General features: G+C 52.3%; 4 protein-coding genes across 4 annotated transcripts; all 4 read left to right on the top strand.

Annotated features, from left to right (window-relative positions):
* The first annotated feature begins 718 nt into the window (after positions 1–718).
* On the top strand, positions 719–2,340 carry LAESUDRAFT_343786 (uncharacterized protein). Its single transcript, XM_040902095.1, has 6 exons — positions 719–850; positions 901–1,360; positions 1,414–1,596; positions 1,647–1,755; positions 1,809–1,963; positions 2,014–2,340. The coding sequence occupies exons 2-6, from the start codon at positions 1,157–1,159 to the stop codon at positions 2,125–2,127; spliced, it is 765 nt and encodes a 254-aa protein (XP_040768403.1). The 5' UTR covers positions 719–850; positions 901–1,156; the 3' UTR covers positions 2,128–2,340.
* Positions 2,236–4,696, top strand: LAESUDRAFT_643335 (uncharacterized protein; the record flags this gene model as incomplete). The annotated part of the gene is made up of 12 exons (XM_040903782.1): positions 2,236–2,358; positions 2,407–2,633; positions 2,691–2,836; positions 2,888–2,947; positions 3,000–3,073; positions 3,126–3,187; positions 3,243–3,369; positions 3,418–3,573; positions 3,626–3,677; positions 3,838–3,997; positions 4,049–4,087; positions 4,147–4,696. Coding segments are annotated over 12 exons (1,776 nt in total), but the record flags the coding sequence as incomplete, so codon positions are not given.
* Positions 4,697–5,941: 1,245 nt separating this feature from the next.
* Positions 5,942–9,586, top strand: LAESUDRAFT_755360 (uncharacterized protein; the record flags this gene model as incomplete). Its single annotated transcript, XM_040912015.1, has 19 exons — positions 5,942–6,289; positions 6,343–6,525; positions 6,576–6,684; positions 6,739–6,899; positions 6,950–7,059; positions 7,118–7,187; positions 7,249–7,296; positions 7,346–7,572; positions 7,630–7,775; positions 7,827–7,886; positions 7,939–8,032; positions 8,091–8,217; positions 8,267–8,422; positions 8,473–8,524; positions 8,577–8,630; positions 8,684–8,843; positions 8,894–8,932; positions 8,984–9,135; positions 9,195–9,586. 19 exons carry the CDS (start codon positions 5,942–5,944, stop codon positions 9,584–9,586), a joined length of 2,688 nt encoding a protein of 895 aa, XP_040768405.1.
* A 264-nt stretch (positions 9,587–9,850) lies between these two features.
* On the top strand, positions 9,851–12,480 carry LAESUDRAFT_721027 (peroxisome targeting signal receptor). Its single transcript, XM_040907940.1, has 10 exons — positions 9,851–10,025; positions 10,076–10,105; positions 10,155–10,494; positions 10,546–10,855; positions 10,914–11,152; positions 11,211–11,485; positions 11,542–11,847; positions 11,903–12,038; positions 12,116–12,243; positions 12,295–12,480. The coding sequence occupies exons 1-10, from the start codon at positions 9,924–9,926 to the stop codon at positions 12,370–12,372; spliced, it is 1,944 nt and encodes a 647-aa protein (XP_040768406.1). The 5' UTR covers positions 9,851–9,923; the 3' UTR covers positions 12,373–12,480.
* The last annotated feature ends 59 nt before the right edge of the window (positions 12,481–12,539 follow it).

The following is a 12,539-nucleotide window of genomic DNA, read 5'->3' on the forward strand; positions in this document are numbered from 1 at the left end:
TCGATGTATGATGCGAGTGCTGAGGTAGCAGGAAAAGATCGAGCGCGCTTGTGGCTACGTGATTACATAAGCGAATGCGCGCGGAACGTCTAAGTTCGTGTCCCACTGGACATAAAGTCTGTATGACTTCCAACAGGGAGGCACTGTGGGATAGCAGTGGACCTCGGGGGCATCAGAGCCGGGTACAGGGGCTGCAGGAATGGCAGCCGGATAAGCGCCGGGTGTGCGAGCTGCACTGCCTGCCCTGAAGTGGCATGGTTAAAAGGGAGGTAGTTAACGTAGCGTTACCTTGCTCGTTTGTACCCAAATCCCAAGTGGTGTCGTGAGTTATTGGACGTGGTGCCGGTCTTGGCTGCCGTTGTCCAACAATCACTTCAAAAAACTTTCTACCCTTTCACGAGACATCAATTGCCCTGCTTGAATCGTTCTTTTCGCTCTTCAGAACGGACATCTCCCCCGACCTATATTTCCTGTGAACCCATCTGAAACCCGCCCTCAAATGCCGACCACGACGTTCGTGACCTTCGTGACCTTCGTGTCACCTCCTTCGGAGTCGTAGCGGGCGCTGCCGGCACCGGCCCTACCTGTGCGGATGCGAAGCTTCTGGGTATCTCTTTCCGCGAGAGTCGCACGCATCTCTTACCTTCTAACCGCTAAGATTTAGTTGATCAGTGGCCGCGCCGACCCATTTGTTTCTTGGCAACTCCAGCAGACTCCAGCTAGCATCGGACTTGACAGCCAAAACCAGCTAGGTGTTGCGGCTACAGTACTTGCCAGAATTCATGATCGAGCTCGGCGTAACTTGACGTTGAATGTTGAGCCAATGGCTCACTTGGACATCTCAGTTGACGTGAGTTGAATTCGTATCTGCAGATACGCGTTGATTAAACCTTGATACAGCATGAAACCCCGAGACCCGCCAGCGAACATAGCATAGCTTCGGGCCTGAATGCCAGCACATTTAGTGCACGCGCGGCCTTGACAACCTCATCATTCCCCGGCGCTTAACTGTCAACCGTCGAATGCTGGGATCAAAACTCGACATCGACGCTACTCCCTTCCCGTGAGATCCGACTGACAATGAGAAGAAAGCTGTGCAGCCGCATTCTCTCAGGACTGTCTTGTCCTTGACTTTCATCCATCTCCTATCCCAGTCATGCTGCGAGGATTCCCATCCCTTTTTCTCTTGCTTTTCTCCTTGATCGTCGCACATGAGTGTGCTTTGTCTGCTGAAACGTTTTGGCCTGCAGCTGTTCCGTTGGCTGTACGTTCTCCGTACTTCAGTGCATGGCAGAGCACTACCAATGGCACCGATGTAACGGATGAATGGCCGACATTCTGGGACGTCTCGGGCAGCACCGTACGTTGCGTTCATTTTGTACCACTCGTTTGATCACTCATGGGCACTCGAAGAATAATATCCTCGGATGGGCAGGTCATGTCCGCATCGACGGAGACACCTACAGATGGCTGGGAGGGTTTCCCGGCCCTACAGCCACCACTCTTACGTCCATTCAGGTCACACCCACACGGACAATATACTCTGTCCGGGCCGGCCCAATGAACTTGAATATTACGTTCCTTACACCAATAGAGGTCCGTCATGTCGAGATGACTGCAGGTGTCTACTCACCAGCCTCCCTCAGCCGTCGGACTGGGTACGACAATCAATCCCATTCTCTTATCTTGTGCTTGAGGCACAATCGAACGATGGCGAAGCTCACGATGTGCAGGTGTACTCCGACATCAGTGCAGGTTGGTCACCATAACGATCAAACGTTCTCTGTTCTCACACGGACCTTCGAAAGAGTGGCTTTCTGGAAATCGCTCTGCCGTTGTGCAATGGAGCACGACCCCAACACCTCAAGTCATTTACCACACAGCCGAACTCGAGAGTCCATCATCATTTACTGAGATCAACGATCAGGCGAGTGACGGAAGGGTTTACTACGCCATGGCCGCTGTGGGTGTCAAATCGCACTTGCGCGCATGAGATTGCTTAATATCGTCCAGAGTTCCACAGTCACGTACCAAACTGGCCAAGACGTGGTTTGTCGAGGACAATTCAGCAACAATGGATATCTGGAGAACAGCGCAGATCCGGATTTCCGTGCAATTTCTGAGTAATATGGCTAGCATTCCAGATATTGACGGGTGGGAAGCTGACGTGAGTCCCACAGTGATTATCCCGTATTCGCGTTCTCCGTAAACCTTGAAAACATCACGTCCACTCCATCCCCCATAGTATGGTCGATCGGTTACGTCCGTGATCCTTCGATCGAATACACCACATCCACCGGCGAGACTCAGCTCCGCAGACCTTACTACGTCACTCAGTACTCGAACATCTCAGAGCTGGTTAGTCCATGTTGATGCTCGAAATACGCTTTGGCTCATGACCTGTAGATCGAGGGTTTCGTTTCAGACTTCAGCGATGCACAGAGCAGGGCTGAATCGTTGGACAACGAGCTGACACAGAATGCCTCTTCGATCTCGTCACAGTATAGCGATCTGATATCTCTCGCCGCACGTCAGGCGTTCGGAGGGATTGATATCACAGTGTCAAACGAGACAGACGGCAACTGGAATACCTCAGATGCGATGATCTTCATGAAGAATATGGGAACTGACAGGTGAGCGAAATACTGTTCTCACGTGGAGCGGTACATTGACGCGATGGCCCAACGTAGACGCATCAATCCGGTCGAGGTTCTGTATGCTTCTTTCCCAATGTTCCTCTACTTGAATGCGTCTTTCTGTAAAAGTCTCCTGGCTCCTCTTTTCGAATATCAGTCTGGTGATCTGTACACTCTTCCCTATGCGGCGCGTGATCTTGGTCAGTTTATGTCTGCTATACAATGATCAGCGGCAACTGAATCTGCAATAGGCCAGAGTTATCCCATCGCGTCCGGTGACAACTCCACATCATTCGATCAGGGAGTTGAGCGTAAGCGGTCGTTCTTTCGGCCGAGTAAATAGTCCTGATGTTGAAATTCCAGAGTCTGGGAACATGCTTATCATGACGTTAGCCCATGCGAGAGCTTCTGGAGATGGATCGCTGATCGGCCAATACGTATGTGATCTGCTTATGATGTAAATCGCAATACTCATCGAGGGTTTCGTAGTATGAACTGCTGAAAAACTGGGCCGATTACCTTGTTGAAAAGACATTGACTCCGACAAACCAGTAAGCCATTTCGTTACTCTTGCAACGTCATATTCGCTCACTAATTGTCGTGTAGGGTCTCCGCAGACTCTCAGCCCACGGCAAACATGACGAATCTGGCAATCAAGGGCATCATTGGGATTCGAGCAATGGCAGAGATCAGTCAGGCGTATGGCAACGGCGATGACGAACAACACTATGCGGTATGTCACACTGGAGATCTTCACTGCAGAGACTGACTTGTCGTCCAGTCAACTGCCTCTGCCTATGCTAGCACATGGCAGTCCCTGGCGTTGTCCTCGGATGACGATAACTTCCTTTTCAGCTACGGGGATACAGGCTCGTGGGCTCTGATGTACAACCTTTATGCCGATCGTTTGCTGCAAACAGGACTGATAGATGACACGGTGAGTCTTGACGTCGGATGTCCTGTCTCAAAGTGCTTGATAGCGCATTCAGCTTTATGAGCGTCAATCCAATTTCTACGAGGAGCTCGCGGATGCGGCAACAGGTATCAACACTTCTTGATTCTCGCAAGATGTGCGTTGACCTCACCTTTGCAGGGGGTACTTTCGGATTGCCCATCGATAGCACTGATAACACTCTGGGGAATTCAGGTACGATCATTTAATATATTCGCTGTGTGTCTCAGAAACTTATAATGAATTCAGGCTGGTTGGCGTTCACCGCTGCTACAGCGTCCAACACAACTGTTCGCAACAGCTTGATTGACATGATCTGGAAGCGCGCGTCATATAATCTCACCGCCGGTGTCTGGCCATCCGTGTATTCTACTGTAGGGAGCGGCTCTGTCGAAGATGGTTCTGCACTGTGAGTGGCGACATTCTTTGGGGAAGGACGAACCTTATTTTTGCGTCTCAGGCCAGCACAGGGTGCTATGTTTGCCTTATTGACACTCGAGTGAGCGTCCTGAAATTGTGTGACCATGAAGTGCCTAACCTTTATTGCCTTCTTGGTAGCATGGCAAACAAAACAATCAAGATTCCCTCTTCTGCCACCGCAGCAGCCACGACGTTACACTCGCACACGAACGTCGGGGCCATTGTGGGCGGCGTCGTCGGCGGCGTGGCGGGCTTAGCCATTGTGCTTCTAGCAATCTTCTTATGGCGACGTAGATCGCGGTCCACATCCCAGCTGCTTGAGAAGGACCTCGTCACGGATCATCCGGAGCCGGTACCGTTCCCTTACAACGCCACGCCGTACGGCTCGAACGAGCAGACTGGGGCGGAGAGCACGCATAATCCGCCCCCACTAATGCCGTCGAAGTTGCGCGAGCACCTGAATCTCACTTCGCATGGGGAGCAGCATGCCGATGGGTCGATGGTATCCACCTCTGCGTATACGAGCACGGCACCGGCGTCGAGTCAGGAGCCACCATCAACCGATGTCTCTGTTCCATCAGCAAGCGAGATGCTCAGCTTGCGGACGGAGGTGGAGAACCTGCGGAGGGCTATGCAAGAGATACAGGCGGATCGTATCGAGGCACCGCCGAGCTATGCGGAGGGCTAGAGGAAGCCGGCAAGGGCCCGTTCGAACGTCTGGTCGCTCATTCCTGATAACGGACATTGCTCTGCTTTCTTAGAATGCATAAGTCGTTTACTACGGCTGTTGTATGATTTTTGCATGTCGTTGTTTCATGGATGACAGCTGGACCGCATGAGATATTCCCTCCACCAGCTCTTGCAGCTGTGTACAATATAATTCGAGTTCACAAATGCTGTACTCGCGGCGCTAGGTTAGGACCGGCTCAGAATTCCTTCATGTTATTGCAAGCCTCAATTGTGTCACATATAAGCGCGTCAATATGGAGGGACTCTGGAGACGGTATAGAGTCTCTCCCGAGCATCAAAAGCTCACTTTGTCTCAGCATTCAGTAGTATCGTTCAGTGCTCGCTGGTCCCTGGACCCGCCACCGTCGAGCAACATCAGAGTCAATCGGACGCGTCTGTGACTGGCAGCGCCATTGCTTGTTTCAGGCTGGCGCTGACTGCCTAAATCAAATGGCTTTTTATTTTTTGCACATTTATATCTATACCGCGCTCTGCGCGGTTTGTAATGAGGGGAGAATACATGAGAGGCTACCGAGCATCAACTTGCTAAGTAAGAAGGGTACTCAGTGGCTGTCGTCGACTCGTAATATGCTGTGTGGTGGTAAATTGTAATACGTCCTGGAGGCTCCTCTTCGACAAGTTGCTCTGAACGTAGTCTCACACGGCAGTGCTTTCACATGAAATAAACGTATCTTGGAGGCAGCTGCAGCCGCTGTCAGATAATGATAGGACTATCCAAGCGCAAGCCATCCACTCATCAACCAGTTTCGCTGAACCGCGAGTTGCTCCGAGTCACTTAGAAGCCTCAGTCTCGACTCTCGACTGCAATTTCGTTGACTGATGAAGACTGCTTGATGCGGTTTACCGACCGGGCGGCCCTACATGATGCGCGGAACGCCAGGCCCAGGACGCCAGCTGTCCGACAGTGCATGTACACTGTACAGTGTCTCGCTTACAAGCTCAGTGGTCTGGGTACGAGACTATAATCTCTGTCTCAGCCCGAGGACCCTGTATCATTGGTCAACCGCTGAGTCATCTATCTCATCAGTGTCTATGGCCCGGGCAGCAAGCAGGCTACCGCCACCAATGATATTTGGGCTTACTTTGGCCGACTCTGGCTCAAATAAAATCACAGGGAGCCCACCATCTGAACTTCAAGTTTGCTGTCCTGACGTGAATATATGCTCCAGCTTGGCGGTTCGTGATGCACAACCTTCGACAGCGCTCAGCTGTCAACGGAATGCTTGGATCAAAGCCCTACATCAAAGCGGTACCAAAGGACGCTGTGCAGCCGTTTTCTCCCAGGACCGTCTTGACGTTGACTTTCCATCTCCTTCATATCCCAGCCATGTTCCGAGGAGTCCCATACCTTCCTCTCTCGGTTTTCTCTTTGATCATCGCGACTAAGTGTGCTTTCTCCGCTGAAACGTTCTGGCCTGCGGCTGTTCCGTTGGCTGTGCGTTCTCCATACTTCAGTGCATGGCAGGGCACTACCAATGGTACCGATGTAACGGATGAGTGGACGACATTTTGGTTCATTTCGAGCAGCACTGTACGCTGTGTTCTTTTTAGATTACTCGTTTAATCGCTCATATGTATTTAAAGAATAATACCGTTGGGTGGGCAGGTCATATTCGCATCGACGGAGACACCTACAGATGGCTGGGCGCGTTTGCAGGCCTGACGGCCACCACCCTTATGTCCATTCAGGTCACACCCACACGGACAATATACTCTGTTCAGGCCGGTCCAATGGACTTGAATATCACCTTCTTTACGCCAATAGAGGTCTGTCATCTTGAGATGACTTCAGGTGTCTACTCACCACTCTCCCTCAGCCGTCGAACTGGGTACGACAATCAATCCCATTTTCTTACGTTGCGCTTGAGGCACGATCGAATGACGGCGAAGCTCACGATGTGCAGGTGTATTCCGACGTCAGTTCAGGTTGGTCGCAACAACAATGAAACGTTCTCTATTCTCACTCGAACTTTTATTAAGAATGGCTTTCTAGAAATCGCTCTGCCTACGTGCAATGGAATACGGCTCAGACTCAGACATCTCAAGTCATTTACCACACAGCCGAACTCGAGAGCCCATCATCATTTACTGAGATGAACGACCAGGCGAGTGACGGTAGGCTTTACTACGCCATGGCCGCTGTGAGTACCATATCGCACTTTTCCGCGTGAGAATGCTCAAGAGCGTCCAGAATTCCGCGCTTACATACCAAGCTGGCCCAATGCAGGATTGCCGAGAACAATTCATTGTCAATGGATATCTGGCGAACACCACAGACACGAGTTTTCAGGTGATCGATGAGTAAATATAGCTAGCGTTCCAAATACTGGCAGGTGGGAAGCTGACGTGAGACTCATAGAGTTTTTCCCATAGCCGCGCTCTCCTTAAACCTTGGAAAACATCACGTCCACTCCATCTCCAATAGTATGGTCGGTCGGTTTCGTCCGTGATCCTTCGATCGAATACACCACGTCCACCGGCGATACTCAGCTCCGCAGGCCTTACTATGTCACTCAGTACTTGAACATTTCAGATCTGGTTGGTCCATGTTGACGCTCAAGCTACGCCTTAGCTCACGATATCGCAGGTCGAGAGTTTCGTTTTGGACTTCAGCGATGCACAGAGCAGGGCTGAATCGTTGGACAACGAGCTGATGCAGAATGCCTCTTCGATCTCGTCACAGTATAGCGATCTGATATCTCTCGCCGCACGGCAGGCGTTCGGAGGGATCGATATCACAGTGTCAAACGAGACAGACGGCAACTGGAATACCTCAGATGTGATGATCTTCATGAAGAATATGGGAACTGACAGGTGGGCGAAATACTGTTCTCATGTGGAGCGGTAAGTTGACGCGATGGCTCCACATAGTCGTGTCAATCCGGTCGAGATTCTGTACGCTTCTTTCCCAATGTTCCTCTACTTGAATGCGTCTTTCGGTAAAAGCCTCCTTGCTCCTCTTTTCGAATATCAGTCTGGCGATCTGTACACTCTTCCCTACGCGGCGCGTGATCTTGGTCAGTTTATGTCTGTTATACAATAATCAGCGGCAACTGAATCTGTAAAAGGCCAGAATTATCCGATCGCGTCCGGTGACAACACCACATCATTCGATCAGGGAGTTGAGCGTAAGCCATCGTTCTTTTGGCCGAGTGAATAGTTCTGATGATGAAATTCCAGAGTCTGGGAACATGCTTATCATGACGTTAGCCCATGCGAGAGCTTCCGGAGATGGATCACTGATCGGCCAATACGTATGTGATCTGCTTATGATGTAATCGCAGTACTCATCGAGGGTTTCATAGTATAAACTGCTGAGAATTGTCATGTAGGATCTCCGCAGACTCTCAGTCCACGGCAAACATGACAAATCTGGCAATCAAGGGTAACATTGGAATTCAAGCGATGGCGGAGATTAGTCAAGCGTATGGCAACAGTGAGGACGAGCAACATTATGCAGTACGTCACCCTCGGAAATGCGGACTGTGATGGCTGACTTGGCATCCAGTCAACAGCCTCTACCTATATCAGCAAATGGCAGACCTTGGCGTTGTCCGCAAACCAGGATAACTTCCTTTTCAGCTACGGGGCTGCAAACTCGTGGGCTCTGATGTATAATTTCTATGCCGACCGTTTGCTACAAACAGGACTGATAAATGACACGGTGGGCTTGACGTTATATGTCCTTCATCGGATGCTCAATGGCGCATTCAGTTGTATGAACGTCAGTCCAACTATTATCAGGAGCTCTCGGATGCTGATACAGGTGCAACTATCGTTTGACCTTCACATGCGTACGTTTAACCCCATTTCTTCAGGCGGCACCTTCGGATTGCCCATCGACAGCATTGATAGCGCGCTGGCAAATTCAGGTGCGGATACCCGATATCTTCGCGGTTTGTCTGAGACATTCATGGCGGACCAGGATGGTTGGCATTCACTGCTGCTACAACATCAAATACAACTGTCCGTGACAACTTGATCGACATGATCTGGAAGCGCGCATCGTACAATCTCACCGCCGGTGTTTGGCCGTCCGTGTATTCAACTGTAGGGAACGGCTCGGCCCAACATGGTACTGCACTGTGAGTGATGTCATTATTTAAGAAGGACAAACCTTAATTCCTCATCTCAGGCCAGCGCAAGGCGCTATGTTTGCCTTGTTAGCACTCAAGTGAGTGTGATGCAATTATTTGTCTAGAAGATTGTATAGCTCTTCTTGAAGCATGGCAAACAAAACAATCGAAATTCCCCCTTCTTCCACCGCAACGATCACGACGTCATACTCGCACACGAACGTCGGGGCCATTGTGGGTGGCGTCGTCGGCGGCGTAGCGGGCTTAGCCATTGTGCTCGTAGGAGTCTTCTTATGGCGACGTACTAATCGCGGTCCACATCCCCGCTACTTGAAGAGGACTTCATCACAGGCCGTCCAGAGCCGGTACCGTTCCCTTACAATGCTACGCCGTACGGCTTGAACGAACAGACGGGGACGGAGAGCACGACTGACCCTCCCCCGCTGATGTCGTCGAAGTCGCGTGAGCACATGAACCTTATTCCGCATGGACAGCAGAACCCGGCGGAGTCCACGCCATCGACTTCTGCGGACACGAGCATGGTGCCGACGTCAGGTCAGGAGCCAGCGTCGACCTCTGCAAATACAAGCACAGTGCCGACATCGGGCCAGGAGCTGCCGTCGACGGCTGTCTCCGTACCATTGCCGAGCGAGATGATCAGCCTGCGGGCAGAGGTGAACGACTTGCGGAGGTTTATGGCGGAGCTGCAGGCGGATCGCATCGAGGCGCCGCCGAGCTACGATGCAAACTAAAGGAAGCCGGAGTCGCTCATCGCTAAGGTGATGATTAGTGTTATGATCTTCTTCGGGTGTAGTATATCTCTACGAACGTAACGTAAGACTCAGCTCGGTGTATTTGCTTCGAGTTTCTGTACATAGGCTTCGTATATCAAACAAAACAAGTCAAATGTGCTTGTCGAAGCTACCTTGAGCGCTTGTTAGGAACGTGATTTCTTCCCCGCACGGCATATGCCGGAGCGTAATTACGCTACACTGGATTGAGTAACTTGAGCCTCCGTGCTCCCTCTCCGACCCCAATAACTTGACCTCCCTCTTTGGCTCTTTGTCTGTTGCTGCATCCCATACCATCATGTCTCTCCAAGGTCTCATCTCCGGCTCAGAATGTGCCGTGCCGTTTAACCCGCTCTCGCAGGTGCTGAAGCACACCGAGGGCGATCGCAGCGTGCAGCAGGTGTGTTGGCACGCATCCATGACTGGTTCCGCTGCTGATGGAATGCGCAGGACAGGATTGCAGGGCCATCTTCTGCTCGGGTGAGCACCTCTCAATCATGGACTCAGATATGATTCTGACATGAATTAGCTTCATCATCTGCCGAGCACCTCCTCCGCCCCTGGCGATGAACGCGACCTCGCACTCGCCCGCCAGTTTTTCGACGGGAATGCCACGTCATCCGGCCCCGGCCCCGCCTTTGCTCTCGCACACTATCCTCCTCCGCAGATGGGCCGCCCCATGGAGGTGTCCGTCCCCCGCATGGGTGGCGACTTGAACAAAGCGTGGGAAGACGTTGGAGCAATGCAATTCGCGCATGAGCATGCTTCCCGCGATGCTCCATCATTGTCCCAGAACTTTGCGTGGACAACGGAGTTTAGCAGTGACCCCAGTGAGGCGGCACAGCGCTCAGTTGCTCAGAGACCAGATTGTAAGTATCACAAACCTCAATTTGCCCGTGCTTGCTGACGCATTTCGGCAGACGCGCAATCACCCTATGTGCAGTCAAGTTTGTACCGGGGAGCGCTAGGCTCTGGGATGATGTATGGGTCCAATCTCAGCGCTTATGGCGCACCGCTGCAGAGCATAGCTAGTGGCAAGGGAAAGGGCAAGGAGATCGACATGGAGGCCGCGTTCAAACAGGCATTCGAGTCCTTTACGATAGAGGAAAGTGGCAGGATCGTTGAGGAAAAGGACGATGTCAGCACTGCCGCTGTTGAAGGCGCACAGGCGAGCGAGCTGCGCCAAAGCGAAGAGCAAGAAGCGCTCCAGCATGAGACCGATTTCCAAAAGTGCGTTGACCGTCTCGCACTACGTTGGTTCAATGCTCATATGCATATTGCATTGCAGAGTTTGGGACTCGCTACAGCATTCGGAATTGCCTCCTCCGCAGGATGATATGGCGAAATGGGAGGCGCAATTCAACCAGCTGATGTCTGCGCAGCGTGAAGACGGCGAGTACGAACATGATTATGGAAAGTCGATGCAACAAGCGTGGGAGGACGGCCTCGGTGGGTTCGACTCTGTCCAAGATGGAAGCATGCAATTCACGGAAGACGGATTGCCCATATTGGACCCTTACGTGTTCGGTGTGTGCAACCAGCCAATTGACTATATATCGCAATCCTAATCCCTCTGCATTTACAGAAAAGGACAATAAGTATATGCTCCGGAACTCCCCCAATCAGTCCAATTTGCAGGCAGCGAAGGCGCTGCTTGACCAGAATGGATCATTGTCGGAGGTGGCGCTGCTGTTGGAGGCCGCGATCCAGCAGGGAGAGCTTGGCAATGGTGGATATGAGGCGTGGGTGCTGCTTGGTGAAGTTAGGAGTATGGACGAGCGTGAGGATGCCGCTATACGCGCATTAGCAGAGGGTGTTAGGAGGGCAGAAGAGACGGACAAGCATGGCGAGGGCATGTTGGTGCGTCTACTCTCCGAATTTATCCTGCGACGGTGTTTATGACATTCGACGTGCAGTCTCTTGCGATAGCATACACGAACGAGTCGCTCGAGCGTGCATCGCATACGATGCTCTTGCGGTGGCTGCATGACCGCTTCCCGACGCACCCGATTCCCGACGAGGCGTGGAAGTCGCTGTCCGAGTCGTCGTGGCACTCGCACGAGCGCGTCACGGAGGCATACCTCAGCCTCGCGAGAGAGCAGTACAGCAGAGGTGAGATGGATGCGGATGTGCAGGTTGCGCTGGGGGTGTTGTTCTACACGAGCAACGACTTTGACCGTGCGAAGGACTGCTTTGAGGCCGCACTTGTCGTCAGGCCGAAGGTTGGTGGAGTCCCGTATGCCGTTCTACCTGCGCTGATGTCTCACCCATCGTCAGGACTACTTGCTCTGGAATCGACTGGGCTCATCCTTGTCGAACGGCAACAAGCCCGAGGAAGCCCTTGGTGCCTACAGAGAGGCATTACAGCTGCGTCCGACGTACACGCGGGCCATTTACAACGTAGGCGTGGCATGTACGTGTTTTCTCGCTCTTTATTCGGGATTCCGGATGTACTAGAATGCTGACGTCGCCGTTCCGCTGATCCGGCAGGTCTGAACATTGGCGCGCACAAGGAGGCCGCGGAGCACCTGCTGAGTGCGCTGGCGATGCAGGACATGTCAGCTGGGGCGAAGAGCGACCAATTGTGGTACACACTCCGGAGAGTGTTTTTAGCGATGGTGCGTTCTTGCGTTGCTGTGCGAACAGGTTGCTGATATGGCGCGATGCAGGGCCGGCATGACTTGGCGGACATGGCAAAGTCGACGGCAGATGTGGACGCTTTCCGGAAGGAAGGGTTTGATTTCTAGGGAGGTGGTATCGATGTAGAGTAGGGGGCCAGTGCTCGGTGGCTGCAACCACTGTCATCGTAATATCCAATCCTAATATCCGCGTGCTTATTGGCGCAGGCGACTGTGAGCTCGGGCGCGTGATCGAGGTGACGCGACGCCGCGATGCTGGCTCCCAGCGTGACCCC

Source organism: Laetiporus sulphureus (assembly GCF_001632365.1).
Source record: "Laetiporus sulphureus 93-53 unplaced genomic scaffold LAESUscaffold_4, whole genome shotgun sequence".
NCBI classification, from domain to species: domain Eukaryota; kingdom Fungi; phylum Basidiomycota; class Agaricomycetes; order Polyporales; family Laetiporaceae; genus Laetiporus; species Laetiporus sulphureus.

Bases quoted from the DNA above. Each gene is read 5' to 3' on its own strand.
- LAESUDRAFT_343786 (XM_040902095.1), top strand. From the start codon at position 1,157: ATGCTGCGAGGATTCCCATCCCTTTTTCTCTTGCTTTTCTCCTTGATC. The intron at 1,361-1,413 runs GTACGTTGCGTT...GGGCACTCGAAG, and splicing joins GGGACGTCTCGGGCAGCACC to AATAATATCCTCGGATGGGC. The intron at 1,597-1,646 runs GTCCGTCATGTC...AGCCTCCCTCAG, and splicing joins CGTTCCTTACACCAATAGAG to CCGTCGGACTGGGTACGACA.
- LAESUDRAFT_721027 (XM_040907940.1), top strand. From the start codon at position 9,924: ATGTCTCTCCAAGGTCTCATCTCCGGCTCAGAATGTGCCGTGCCGTTT. The intron at 10,495-10,545 runs GTAAGTATCACA...GCATTTCGGCAG, and splicing joins AGTTGCTCAGAGACCAGATT to ACGCGCAATCACCCTATGTG. The intron at 11,153-11,210 runs GTGTGTGCAACC...CTGCATTTACAG, and splicing joins ATTGGACCCTTACGTGTTCG to AAAAGGACAATAAGTATATG.